Source organism: Cibotium barometz, chromosome 27 (assembly GCF_041138505.1).
Source record: "Cibotium barometz isolate CiBa-2024 chromosome 27, ASM4113850v1, whole genome shotgun sequence".
Lineage (NCBI taxonomy): Eukaryota > Viridiplantae > Streptophyta > Polypodiopsida > Cyatheales > Cibotiaceae > Cibotium > Cibotium barometz.
This window is the reverse complement of record NC_141072.1, coordinates 27,537,364-27,552,528: the sequence shown is the minus strand read 5'-3', so window position 1 is coordinate 27,552,528 and position 15,165 is coordinate 27,537,364. Positions and strand designations below refer to the sequence as shown.

General features: G+C 45.5%; 1 protein-coding gene across 3 annotated transcripts in view; it reads right to left on the bottom strand.

Annotated features, from left to right (window-relative positions):
• The window catches only part of PUR7 (purin 7), a 66,039-nt gene extending 52,034 nt beyond the window's left edge, over nucleotides 1-14,005 (bottom strand). For all 3 annotated transcript variants that reach the window (XR_015269353.1, XM_086821336.1, XM_086821337.1), the window contains exon 1: nucleotides 13,696-14,005. Coding sequence is in view for 2 of the 3 variants with exons in the window: in XM_086821336.1 (XP_086677462.1) it covers nucleotides 13,696-13,956 (261 nt within the window). In the remaining variant the exon portion in view is untranslated. The remainder of the gene's footprint in view (nucleotides 1-13,695) is intronic.
• Between the last annotated feature and the right edge of the window lie 1,160 nt (nucleotides 14,006-15,165).

Below are 15,165 nucleotides of genomic sequence, written 5' to 3'. Positions count from 1 at the left end.
TTTTCTTTCTGAAGACCAAGGATGAGACTTTTCATCACTTCTGTGCTTGGAAAGCCGAGGTGGAAAAAGAGACCGGTCACTCGGTCAAGGCTCTCAGGACCGATGGAGGGGGTGAGTTTACATCCCAGGAGTTTCAGCAATATTGCAAGACACATGGCATTCGGAGACAGCTTACTACAGCATATACTCCATCTCAGAATGGAGTTGCCGAGAGGAAGAATAGGACCATTATGGAGATGGCCCGTGCTATGCTTGAGCATTCTTCATTACCTCGACGTTTCTGGGCTGAGGCGGCTTCCACTGCTGTCTACATTCAGAATAGGTCTCCTACTGCTGCTCTTCCCGACAAAACTCCATATGAGGCTTTCCATGGTGAGAAGCCCTCCATTGTTCATTTCCGGATATTTGGATGTACCGCGTATGTTCATGTGCCTAAGGAGCACCGCTCCAAGTTGGACTCGAAGTCTCAACGCATGACTTTCCTCGGATACAGCACTGTGTCCAAGGCATATCGTCTTTATGATCCTCAAGCCGGTAAAGTTGTTGTGAGCCGTGATGTGGTGTTCGACGAGACTCCTACATCTTCAGAGGGGGGTGGTGAGCTTCTTCTTCCTGCACCTCCTCCTCCTCCTCCTCCTCCTCCTCCTCCTGCTCCCGCTGTTACTGTTACACCTCCAGCTGAGGATTCTCAGTCAGATGATGATGACCCTGCTCCTCCTCCGGCGAGTTCGAGCAGATCTGTACCTGGTTGGTATTATCAGACAGTTCGTGACTGTGGGTTACGTGAGCTTCCTTCTGCTCCTCCACCTGGTTCTCTTCGGCGCTCTTCCAGAGTTACAGGGAAACAAATTCATGAGGGCAACATGTTTGTTAATTATGCTCTTATGTCTACAATCATTAATGGTCCTTCTGATCCCACTTCTGTAGACGAGGCTCTTTCACATGAGTCTTGGCGTCATGCTATGCAGACAGAGCTGGATGCTATCGAACGGAATGGCACTTGGATTTTGGTGCCTCGGCCTCTGCAACGTAAGGTGATTGGTGTGCGTTGCATTTTCAAATCAAAGTTCCGAGCTGATGGCAGCTTGGACAAGCACAAGGTGAGGTTGGTTGCCAAGGGTTATGCTCAGCACCTTGGTGTCGACTTCGATGAGACCTTCGCACAGCCAATCCCACTCCTTGCGTACATCCTTTGCAAAGTTTGGTGGTAAGAATTGATCATAAAACTGAATTTTGAAAGAAGACCAAGTTGGGGCAGCACTTCCATCAAGTATTTTTGCAAGCCACCAAATCACTTGCCGTATCCTTGAGATGCATTCCCACATGCCTGAGTATAGACTTTTCCGAAAAGTCTTCATTGCAAAAAGCTATCTCAAACTGTCTAATGAAAGCAAGTGCTTTGGTAGAGTCCATCCGTCCCTAAAAGTTTTCAAACTTTACATCCTTGTCACCGGACTTGAACTCTCGAGGCTTCTTCCTTCTATATGCATCCCTATGTACATCCTGTTCATCTGCATGATGATGATGCCGCGATGAAGATTCACGATCCCTCTTCGTTCTCTCTTGAGCCACACTCTCCAAATGAGTGGAAAGCTCAACACGAGAACGGATATGTCTTCTTGGAGCAAAACGGGAATGAGTAGAGGATCCCTCATCCTTACTCTTCTCTTGACCTGCATCAAGCCTAGCACCAGGGACTCTTGTCCTTTCAGCATTTGGCACTTGCTGTGCTCTTTCTGCTTGTTGTGCATCATGTACATCACCACGGGCAGCCATGAGGGGTGGCTTCTTGAAAGCCAAACTACCATCTGCTTCAGTGTATACATCACCCTTAACCATTAGGTATGCAAGTGCAAGCTGTCAGGGTTTCTCAACATCCATTTCCTTTGCAATTGCTTCAAAAGTGACTTCATGGACTGAAGCCTTTGCCTTCGCAGCCAACACCCTTTGTACATCCGGGTCATTTTTCAATGACCTAAGCTCTTCGGTTTCAGCCCTATAGCGTCGCACTTGACGCCTCAAAGATTCCAAATTAGAATGCATAGTGTCATGAGTACCTGCATCTCCATAGACATCATTGCCTGTAGCATCTCTTGCATCGCTTGTACCATGAAATTCACGGTCCTGTGTTCTCCACACTGTCAGAAATGTGGCTGTCCATGACACTCAAATCAGGTCACCACTTATGATTCCAAGCCTCAGACCGTTTTCCAATGAGGGGAAAAACTGAGCTCTGATACCAATGTAACGGGAGGCGGACGCGTGTATTGGAATCGTATAAATGTGAACAAGATTCTGAGCACTTAACACTTGAGCATTACAACCACAAAGCTGAAAATGACAGTACACCACATAAAGGGGCCGATGATAGGCTGACCCCCCTCCTTTAGGTTATATTACCAAAAGAGTATGCAAAGTACAAGATTACGGGTGCCTGGGGATTCACCACCAGCCTGCACTTGATTCTTCCAAATACATCATGAATGAATACATTTCAAACAAGAGAATCTGTAGGTACATCCGTCCTACACACAGGTACATCCGCCCTGCACAAACCTCTTCAAAGGTACATCCGCCCTGCACAAGAGTATCACAATCCTCACAGGTACTCCGCCCTGCACAAGATGTAAATGGATCTTTAGGCCCTGTTTCCATGCGAGAAACTGATCCAGAAACTTGTGTTCTCCGCGAGCAAGTGTCCCCAATGTTTGCCCTAAGCACCTGTTATACCAGGAATCCTTGAGACACATCCATGCTCACATATTCCATTGCTGTCCGGCCTGTTTTGTGCAATAACCAGTCCAAAACAGCAACTTTCTATCGCGAGAATTCCAGCTGTAAAGGGTCCTACAGCCCTGTGGAGGTTCCTAGAGCTGTCCTGTACTATCCAAGTTGACTTTGGACACCTGTAACCAGCCCAAAACTCGCAATAACCAGAAATTGCAGGTCTGAAATTTACCAACCAGCCCTTTAGAAGGGTGTGGGGATCGTTGTCCAAGCTTGTGTGAGTCTGGGAAGCAAGCAACCAGCCCTGTAGCAACTCCCAAAGCTCCAACCAGCTCTCCAATGAAAGAGTGCACAGAGCGGAAGCAGAGTGGCACTAGAATGTGCTGAACAGAGAGTGCAAGAGAGAGAGAGCGATATGGAGCAAACTATGCTGAATATACTGAACCAAAACAGTCCCAAGCAAGAGACAGTGATAGTCTCATAAGTGAGGGAGCAAATAAGTACAAGACTCAATGAAAAATGAGAGGCCAGCACCCACTATTTATAGTGGGGAAGAGCTGGCCGACTGGAGCTCATAAACAGGCTGACTGGAGCTGTTGGACATGGCTCACTGGAAAAATGCCAGAATGGCTAGAAAAATCCCAAAAAAATACTAAAAAAGGGGTGGCCAGCCCACAAGCAAGGGCCATACAAAAGGGGACCAAATGGGCACAATAAAGAGCAGAAACTGGGGATGAAAGTGTCCGTGGAAGGACAATACTCCAAACGCAAATCTCCAGCAAGAACCCGTTCACGAACATAGTGATACTGAATCTCAACGGCTGATCAATATAAACCTCCTGTGTAAGCTCTCTATTCAAGAAAGCCGACTTGACGTCCATCTGGAAAACGGGCCATCTATGATGTCCTGCAAGTGCAAGAACGGTACGAATGGTAGTCATCCGGACCGTTGGCCAAGATGAGGGAGAGTCCGTTGCTTCATACATAGCAAAGTTTTGGAAAGTCCTTCTCAAGGTTACTCCCTTCATGAATATTAGAGAGGACGAGAAGAAGAGAAAGTTTGAATCGGGGCTCCATCACATCATTCAACAAAGCTTGGGAGTGTACCCAAATAAGACCATACAAGAGCTTATACACTCAGCCACGATTGCGGAGAACTTGCACATAAAAGCACCCTCAAATAAGCCATTTGCAGGTCAAAATAAGAGCAAATTCAGGGCTGGTTATGACCAGAAAAAGGGTGGAGGGTGGACAGCCACCTAAGAATGCTCCCAAAGATGGCCGAGATGCAAAGGATGACTCCGAAAAGAAGCCGGGGGGTAAACGCCACAATTTTGGGCTCTCAAAACAGCAATTGGAAGAGTACAGGAAGGCTGGAAAATGCTTTAAGTGTGGCAGTAAAGATCATATATATCCTAAATGCCCACAGAATCCTAAAAATGCTGAGCCTAATGTGGAAAAGCCTCTTGTGAATGTTGTACCCGATGTGCAGGGTAATACAGGGCATGAGCCCAAGAGTAGAGTCATATGCAAGGCTTGGGGCAAATTGAAGGATCAGCCCGCTTTGTTTCTTTTTGATGATGCTTCCACAGATAACTTTACATCCGTACAGATGGCTGCCGCCATAGGTCTCAATGTGGAAGACATGGGAATGCAAATGAATGCAGATACCGCCTTTGAGGGCAAACAAGTTGATGTAACTCCGGTCATTAGTAAGCTCCGTGTACATATACAAGACTACCTCGACCATGAGAGCTTTTTAGTGGCTCCTCTTACAGGTTGTGATGTTTTGTTGGGGATGCCCTAGCATCACCGTTTAGAGCCTATTAAGGCTTACAAAGAGAAGAAAATCAGCTTTATACATAGAGGCCGTGAGCACTCTATAGATGCTGGTACTACTGGAAGTACCATACCTCTTGTAAGCCATGTACAAATTAATAAGGCAATAAAGAAATCAGCTTGTTCTTTCTTGGTTTTTGTACGTGATACCATTGAACATTCTAGTGTTGATGTTAGTACATTAGATCAAGACAAGCTTAACTTTTTGAATGAGTTCAAAGATTGTTTTGCGAATGCTTTGCCAGCAAGGTTGCCACCAGAGAGGCCGGAAGATCATTGCATAGATCTAATTCCCGGTAGCTCTCCACCTAATAGGCCACCATACAGAGTGAGTGCTAGTCAACAAGAAGAGATTATGGCACAGGTGAATCAACTTTTGGAAAAGGGTTTGATTCGGCCTAGTTCCTCCCCATATTGCTCGCCGGTACTTCTTGTTCAAAAGAAGGATGGTACTTACAGGATGTGTGTGTGTTTTTTTTTTTTTTTTTTTAAAGATCCTTCTATTAGTTACTGAGAAAACGCCATATGGCTACAAAGCTCACCTCGCAAGGAGGGATAAAACACAATGAACACCTGAGCTCCCCCCCGTGGCTGGCCGCTCTCTGGGGGGGGCTACCTAGTAATACATGAAGGAGGTGAGAAGAGCCAAACTAGCGGCCGATAGTGCCAAGCGACATCCTCGTCCCTCGCGGTGAGGAAAGGGCCAGGCTGCCAAGTGCGGAGGAAAGCCTTGCGGCGCCCTCTCATGCGATCCGAGTCACCCTGGAGTTTCCCCCAGTGTCCTCTCAAGGTGTGAATGATGTCCACCCAGAGAGCCTGTATGACCTCCGCCGGTGGAGTCGTCTGATGATCAATGGCCTCCCTGCATCGGGCTCTCCATATGTGCCAGGCCGTCATGCTGCTGATCATCTCCCATCTCTGCCCGACCCCCTCCAGTGAGGCTGCCGAAGAGAAGTTTGGCGTCGGAACCACAGCCATCGCCCTATCAGAGACCTGGATGGTCACACTGCCAGGAACGTCCTCATATCCAAGTACAGGATGTGTGCCCTCAATAAGATAACCATCAAGAATCGGTTTCCGATTCCGCGCATTGATGACATCTTGGACAAGCTTGAAGGTTCGGCATGTTTCAGCCGAATAGACCTCAAGAGTGGGTATCATCAAGTGAGAGTGGCACCTCAAGATGTACACAAGACTGCATTCAGGACAGCCTTTGGTCTTTATGAGTTTTTGGTGGTGCCTTTTGGCCTTACAAATGCACCCGCTACCTTCAACAGGATGATGGACAGGGTGTTCAGAAAGCATAGAAAGTTCACGGGTATATTCTTTGATGACATTATTGTATTCTCAAAGAATGAAGCCCAACATCATGAGTACTTGGCTATTGTGTTTAAAGAGCTTAAGGAAAATCATTGGTTTGCAGGTCCACACTCATTAATAAGTGGCCGGACAACTTATAATGCGTTCGCATTTGGTTGGACCAAAATTAATGAAGTCCGGACAGCTTATGGCCATTTCCCATTTGGTTGGACCTAAACTTATACAAACAGGACAAATGGAGCACTATGGGCTGGACACCTACCTGGACACCTTATGGGGACACATGTCAGCCAGTATGTGTACCCACCAAGCCCCTTAGGTGGCACTGGAAAAAGGCGCCTCCCTCTCAAGAGGCCTTTTGGGCTGTTTTATTCATTATTCAACACATTGGAGAGCTGGTTGGAGCTTTGGGAGTTGCTACAGGGCTGGTTGCTTGCTTCCCGGACTCACACAAGCTTGGACAACGATCCCCACACCCTTCTAAAGGGCTGGTTGGTAAATTTCAGACCTGCAATTTCTGGTTATTGCGAGTTTTGGGCTGGTTACAGGTGTCCAAAGTCAACTTGGATAGTACAGGACAGCTCTAGGGACCTCCACAGGGCTGTAGGACCCTTTACAGCTGGAATTCTCGCGATAGAAAGTTGCTGTTTTGGACTGGTTATTGCACAAAACAGGCCGGACAGCAATGGAATATGTGAGCATGGATGTGTCTCAAGGATTCCTGGTATAACAGGTGCTTAGGGCAAACATTGGGGACACTTGCTCGTGGAGAACACAAGTTTCTGGATCAGTTTCTCGCATGGAAACAGGGCCTAAAGATCCATTTACATCTTGTGCAGGGCGGAGTACCTGTGAGGATTGTGATACTCTTGTGCAGGGCAGATGTACCTGTGAAGAGGCTTGTGCAGGGCGGATGTACCTGTGTGTAGGACGGATGTACCTACAGATTCTCTTGTTTGAAATGTATTCATTCATGATGTATTTGGAAGAATCAAGTGCAGGCTGGTGGTGAATCCCCAGGCACCCGTAATCTTGTACTTTGCATACTCTTTTGGTAATATAACCTAAAGGAGGGGGGTCAGCCTATCATCGGCCCCTTTATGTGATGTACTGTCATTTTCAGCTTTGTGGTTGTAATGCTCAAGTGTTAAGTGCTCAGAATCTTGTTCACATTTATACGATTCCAATACACGCGTCCGCCTCCCGTTACAGACTTTGTAGGGCCTCTACCAGCATCCACCGGATCCCGAAACACTCAGTGTTTCACCATTGTGGATCGCTTCAATAAATTCTGCATGCTCATCCCATGCAAGCATACGGCCATAACCGAGGACGTAGCCTGTTTGTTTCTCAAGCATTGGTACCCAATTTGTGGTTTGCCTAGCACCATTACATCAGATAGAGATTCCAAGTTTACCTCGCATTTTTGAAGGGCATTATTTGAAAACTTCGGAACTAAGTTGCAGTTGTCTAGTGCATTCCATCCGCAGACAGATGGCCAAACAGAAATTTATAACCAATTGGCCTTTGATGTTCTTAAGTCATATTGTCATGACCGACAGTCCAAATGGGAACATTATCTTCCATTGGTCCAAGCTATCTTGAACGACACTCATTCATCCGGACTCCATATGAAGCAGCCTTTGGTCGCCGTTTCTCCTCTGTTAACGAGATTGGTGTCTTCATCTCTAGAGGCTAATAAAACCACGAAAGCATTTTCCGAGATCATTGAGTCAGTCAAGGATCGCTTGACCAAAGCACAGTAAGCATATAGCAGACATGCGAATAAGTCTAGACGAGATGTCTACTTCAAGGAAGGGGATTGGTCTATCTGCGTATCATGAAACAAAGATTGAAACAAGTGGGCAAACGTTGTCCCAAGCTTTCATTCCGTAGTTTTGGACCTTTTCCAATAGTTAAGAAGTTAACTGATGTCTCCATGAAGTTAAAGTTACCTACCAAAAGAACAATGCATGATGTTTTCCATGTTTCTTGGCTAAAACCATATGTTGGACCAAAAGTGTTTGATGTTTCAGATGAACAACAACCAGACGTGATAGACGAAGCAGAAGTCATCGAGCTCGAGGAGATCCTTCTTCATCATTGAAAGCATGGTTCCAGTCGTCGACGGATACGTCAGTTCTATACGAAATTCCGAGATCGAGGCACCTACGAAGCCGTATGGCTAGACGAGGAGTTCTTTCAAGAGTACCCCCAGTTGTTGGTGGACTGCTTGGAAGCCATGAACCTGCCGCCAAGCTAAGCAGGAAGGAATGTCACATGCACTCTGCACTGTAGTGCATGGTGACAAACTGGCTCATCATCATCAGTGCAACATTGTAACACTATTAGTAACATTCAGGATGATATTTGTCGTACGCCGTGACCCCATTGTAATCCTCAGTCCAAGATAAGTCACGTACGAGCTACATAGGTCATTCTCAGCCACAGCAAGTCAGTCAATCAGTCTAAGTCCCTTAACCCACTTAAAGAGACGCATTCATGCATATACAGTCAATAGAAACCTTAGGGTCTGCATTAGAAAGCATTCTGCACATTGCAAATCATTCATCCATTGCATCTAAACCATGGCAAACAACCCAGATATCATCTAGTATTTATCAAGATATTTACTAGGATTTTTCTGGTTTTTTTCCCATCATTTTCAACATTTTACACATCATTTATGCATTTATTGTGGACATGAGCAATCGACCAGCTCTGTAGCCAGCCGACTGGCTCATTGTGCCCATATAAATAGATACCTAGCATATTCAGCCATTCATTCAATCATATTCAGCATAAGAGCAATCAAGCGCTTGGCATCTTCATCACAAGGAGCAAAGCGATTGCAGTTTCAGCCACCAGCCCTCATTGTTTATCTCCTACAGCCATAGGCACCTCAAAGGCATGAGCATTCAGAACTTCTTCATCAGCAAAACGCATCAGTTCAGCTTTCAGCCCACAGTTCATCTAGCGTTTTCTGCATCCATACAGTTTTCAGCATTCATCATCTCAATGTTTTGCTCCAACCACTTGGTGAAGGTAAAACGTAGCATTCATATTCATTTACAGCATTCATACTTAGTCTAGAACAGTCCTAAACAGCCCCTCTCTCAGCCTCAGCATTGCATCCCCTCCTCATTCCATTGGGAAGTGTGTATAGGCTCGAGATTGGACATCTTTGGTTCTTCTACAATAGTGTACAATTCAGCCCAACACTTGGTCTTCAGAGGTCTTGCGTTTGGCTTATCGTCAGTCACACCGTCAATCTCTTTAAAGATAATAAAGCAAATACTACTCGGTAACGGGATAGGGGGCCCTTTAGTGGGTAATTCGGGACCCCATACGGTGTACAGTTCTCAACTCTCTCTCTCATATCTCTTTAAAGTTTTGAGATCATTACAGTGGATTGCTAAACTCGCGAAACTCAGGATACAAAGACGGTGTGAGCATTTGTGTGACAGGATCCTCCAATATGAATACTTCCGCAGCATGTTCCTGTCAGAATGCGCAGTGGAAGACTAATGCACGTAGGAGACACATCACCATCGAGCACCACGAACACCCCCAACGGGCACTGCAGCATCCCTCCACCGGGCTCCCATATCTCGGTGAGCTACCTCCCAAAACACCTTTCCATGCTTCCACTTATGGGATAATCCAAGGCACCTTCTAGCCATAAATCACACGCTTGACATTTTTGGGCAAAGGAAGTACAGTGTGTAGTGTATATAATGGATTAAATGCCTATAGCTACAGTGCATGACAAGACGCTAGAAGAGGCCTTTATAGAGATTAGGCTGGATGTATCTCATTTCAAGGTATTTGGGTGTATTCACATTAGGGAAAATTTGGACTCAAATTGGGCCCTTTAAGGACTTGTACATGTTATCTCTATATAAAAATGGTCTCATGGTGAACTTTTTTGCAAATCAACTCAGAAGTGAGCGGAATTTAGACATTTGGAATCTACACTCTGAGACCTTTCCAATGATATATATCATGATGGACAAATTTGCATATTCAAGAAATCTGTGTGATGATGTGGCATGTCCAAACTCCGCTTACTTTTGAGTTGATTTGCAAAAATTTCACCATGAGCCCATTTTTACAGAGAGAATGTGTACAAATCTTTAAAGGGCCCATTCTATGATTAGAGCCAAGGCCTTAGTACCACATGAGATTATCCAGGTGGAGCTCGCGGCCTCTTTGTTGTTGAGCTCCGCAAGCCACCGAGGCGGCACGAGGGGGTTGCCCAAGACCACACACCAGGACCACACACGCCCGGGCTCAGAATGCACAGCGGAAGACTAACGCACGTAGGAGACGCATCACCATCGAGCACCACAAACACCCCCAACGGGCACTGCAACATCCCTCCACCGGGCTCCCATCTCCCGGTGAGCTACCTCCCAAAACACCGGCCGGAGGAGATAATTATGACAAGGTGCCACTCTAGCCTATATATGGCTCTTCAACTTCCCATGCTTCCACTTATGGGATAATCCAAGGCACAGCCATAGATCATAGGCTCGAAATCGCCAACCTTCCCACAATTACAAGCACTTTCCATGGCGGTAGATTCAATAGAGGTAATATTGGAAGTATAACAAAAGTTTTTGAAGCATAGCCTACAGTTGGACAACAAGGAGGCATATGTGCTTACAACTTCTTCAAATTTGTCCATTGAGACATGTAGTTTACTGGGAATTGCACTCCTAGATTGTGACGACCAGAATCATCAAGTTAAGTTGTCACATGCACTCTGCACTCAGTGCATGGTGACAAACTGGCTCATTATCAGCAGTGCAACATTTGTACAGTATTAGAACCTAGTAGGATGATATTTGTCGTACGCTGTGACCCCATTGTACATCCTCAGTCCAGGATAAGTCAGGCACGAGCTACGTAGGTCGTTCCTCATCCTTAGCGGGTCAGTCAGTCAGTCAAGTCCCTTAACCCACTTGGAGAGAATCATTCATGCATGTAGAGTCAGTAGAAGCCTTAGGGTTTGCATCAGAAAGCACTCTGCATCCTCCATAATATGCATTCATATGCTTGTGCACCATTTAGAACATCCCAGAAGCCTTAGGGAATTTACTAGGATTTATCTGGTATTTTTTTCATATTTTATGGTATTTATTTAGCATTTAATGTCATTTATAAATATAAACTTTATTAAATAAATGACCAGCCAACTTGACCAACCCCTATCTAGTATAAATAGGCTTGCACAGGGCTTAGTTTCCCATTCAGTCTTCAGTGTGCTAAGAGCTTTCCTCCTCAGCCCTAGGAGTTCCCTTGCCTTCAACAGTAAACTAGTTTCATCCAGCCTTGGAGTTCTTGAGCTTTGCTTCTCCAACCCTCAGAGCATCTGCGTTTTTGCTTCAGTCTTCCATAGTCTCAAGCGCAGCAATTCAGCAGTACCAATGCAGCCATTCAGCAGTCATAACGCAGCAGTACAGTAGGACAGCAATCAGGCGCAGCCGTACAGTAGAACAGCAATCAGGCGCAGCCGTACAGTCCTCCACAGTTCCCAGCATCAGCAAATAGCCTTGCGTTTTCTGTCCAGCATCAGCCTACAACCTTGCGTTTCTGTCCAGCATCAGCCTACAGTTTGCGTTTCAGTCCAGCCTCATCCATACAGTCTACGTTTCAGTCTACAGCAGTTCTCAGCCTTCTAATCATCATCCACATCTGCCCTAGCCATCCATCTGGTGAAGGTAACACAGCATTCATAAGCATTTACAGCATTCTAACATAGCTTAGAACAGTCTACCGCCTTCTTTTCTCAGCCTCAGGTGTGTAGCCCTTCCTCATGCCCTTGGGAAGAGTGCATAGGCTTGAGATCAGTTCATCGAGGTGTTTCTACAACCGTGTACAGATCTTGCGTTTGGCTTATCTACAGTCCACAATCATTCTCTCTAAAGTAATAAAGCAAATACTATCTCGTTATCGGGATAGGGGGCCCTTCAGTGGGTAATTTGGGACCCAATCTGGTGTACAATTCTCATCTCTCTTTAAAGTTTGAAGTATTAAAGTGGATTGCTAAACTCACAAAACTCAGGATACAGAAGACGGTGTGAGCATTTGTGTGACAGGATCTTCCAATAAAAAGACTTCCGCTGCATATCACATCAGTGATGGCTCGTATGTTGCTTTTTGGGCTGTGATGGAGCTTAAATGGCAAACTAGAAAGACATTGAGATGAAGACTTGAATGGACGCACAATGCAATGAAGATAGATGATCTAAATATAACGAAAGTTTCTAAACACGTCTATATATACTACCCATGGATGACTGTCGTATGATCAATCCTCTTAGTCGCCCACCCTCCGTTGAGTCCAACTGAACCCAACCGACCTCATCACCCAGCTAAGGTGATAATCAACTTAGCAAGAGACATACGGTTTCCAGGTAGCTTCCAGACCCATTCAAGGTCGTCTGGCACTCGTTCAAGCCCCACAACCCAAGGAACATGTGTCCTACGAAGATCTCCCTCTACCCTTAGTGCAGTCCAATATGGGTGTATCAGCTCACACTTGCATGCACCCTATTTGGCATAATGCCAAACCCACCTAAGCCCTATCTTAACCATCTAGCCACATATGACTCATCCCCAATGTCCAAACCGAGATTTGCCAAGAACTTGTGCTACTCCTACACAAAGCAGCTTCTCCTCATATAGGAAGCTTGTAGAGCTAATCAGTACTACCCACACAATCAAGATGATGAGTGAAGTATTGATTTCCAACACGAGTCGATGTGCACCTCTCGAAATCCCAGGAGGAGGACAATGAGGTAAGTGCTACATTTGTGCTTCAGAAGTACCCATGCTAATAGTTCCCAAGGAGTTCCCATTGGAGACATGCCAAAGAGAGAAAGCCTACGGTTTTATTGGGCCCAGGATGGAGAAAAGGTGCATCCGCCCCAATGCTCCAAGTTTAACACGACAGAATGTCACGTGCATGGCTTAATCTGGATGCACGTGGACATGACCTATAGCTACAACGACTTAGTGGCAGATTAAGGAGAAAAATTGGAACATTTTGGGGCAGACTTGACAGCCCAATAGGCACCCAAAAGTGCCCAAGACATGCACCAATGCGTGGGATATATATCAAGCACGGTATGAACATGTTTCATGACATTTTTGGGATGACTCTCCTGGTGACATCAGGGTTCTGCTTTGTGCTGATTGCCCAGGATATTTCAAAGGCATCAGTCCTGCAAAGACCTACAATGTTAGAGACCATTTGGCACTAAATTTGGGAATGCACAGGCCCTGAGAATATGGCTGAGGATTATGCTTCTTATGTCTAGCAACACAAGATGGCCTGACTATATCACCTAAGGATCAATTGTACTCACAGACTTAAATGTTTTATGAGGGTGTCCCATCTCATCATGCTCTCTAAGCTACTCCCAGATAGTACACACCACAACTATAACACGCATGCTACGATGTGCATCTAAATAGCAGCAGAATCAGCACAGAAGAATATAGAGATCTTGACTTAGCAGGTTTGGGAATGTACAGAGGCCACGGCAAATACTCGATCATTTAATATCGAGTCACTAGTGCCCATTTGCTCTGATGCTCCTCCACACCATGATCTAGGGTTCCTCTAGATTAGCAGAGGAAATGGGGAATTCATGCGCGGAGTCTAGAGTAACAGCCCTTTCCTGACACTTTTTAAACTTTAGATAGCATTGCTTTTTGTTTGCTGCTTCTTCATATTATCCCTAGCACCACAAACATCAACGGTAGAGAGAGAAGGTGGACATGGCCATACAAACATACCTTGCCGGTGGCCGTACGTCCAAGCCTGGGAACCGTTTGGTGCAAATGCGTCTCGGAGAGGCAATTGGGAAGCTCACGCGAGATGGCGAACGCGACCTCAGGCCGGACGCTCTTGAGGTCCACCGTAACAGAGGCCGTGATTGTGGCCGCCCTAGTGTGGAATCTTCGTGCACGTGACTGTAAGGGCAGCACGCGACCTCCCGAGAAGAATGACGACGAGGGGACGCAGGGGTCCGGCTGCTTGAGAAGGGCAGCAGCCATCGTTCCACAGTGTCTTCACTAACTCTCCTCTTCAGGTATAGGGGGGTGAGTTTTTTTTCAAACTTGAAATGTCTTCAATTTTTTCTTTTTTTTATTTAAAAATTTGGCAAGAAACACCAGTTTATATACACTACTCGCACACCCACACAACTCTGGTTACAAGGACGCGCAACACCGTACAGAGCACGGATCAAACATGCACCACCGGTTGGGACTTCGTTCACTTTAACCACTCCACCTATAGCCGTGTTCGCAAAATGTCTTGAATTTTACAACTTGGCACCCAAATGTGAACACCCACATTTGAGCCCAATAGGTGGAGTTAGAAACAAAGCTAGGCCGGTGACCTCAGAAGGCCATGAGTATATTCCCATGTGCACACCCATACAGTTGCATGTTGTCATGTATTCCCCCTTTGCAAAGTTTTCTCTTTCATTTTGCAAAACTTAGCTATGGCCCCTTGGGAGTATGAGCATGGAGAGTCATTCACTACTACCTCTAGCATTATCAATACTTTACCCACATAGAGGTGGCGCCCTTACGTCCCATCCCTTTTGCATACTTTTTCTCCTTTTCCACATGTGATGAACTATGCAAGCACGTCGGTGGCATGTGGAGAGTCTTGTGGACTAGGTCGAGAGACTGTTCCTAGCCCTAAGAAGAGACAAATGAGCTAATGAATGAAAGGTGTATGATACCTATGAGCATGTAAGATTTCAAAATGGGAAGACAAGGCACAATAAGGAAGAAACTCAAAGATGAAACAATTGACAAAAGCAAAAGAATAATTAATATGAAGACCATCACCTATAAATTTACAATCATCTCTCATATTCTAATTTGATTCTATAATTTAGGTTACATGCTACAATAGAAGCTTAGGAAAAACCAATGTAACAAACATTGGAGGCCCCAACATCAATGTGCACCATACATATTAATATTTAGAATGGCATCACCCATAATATTAACATGATTTGGCATGACACAAAGACAATCCAAGCATCCACAAATTATCTAAGAGGGTAGAATAATATTTTTAAGAGGGCTTAATATATATTCTCATAACATTCCCTCTTACTTGAGTTTGCAATTGCCCTGAATTGCGAGTCTCTTGAAAGAACGGAGGATCTCAAGGAGGAAGGCACAAAAATATTTCTCGAGCATCCAACTGGCATCTTCACAAGGATGATATTTGAAAGTCAACAA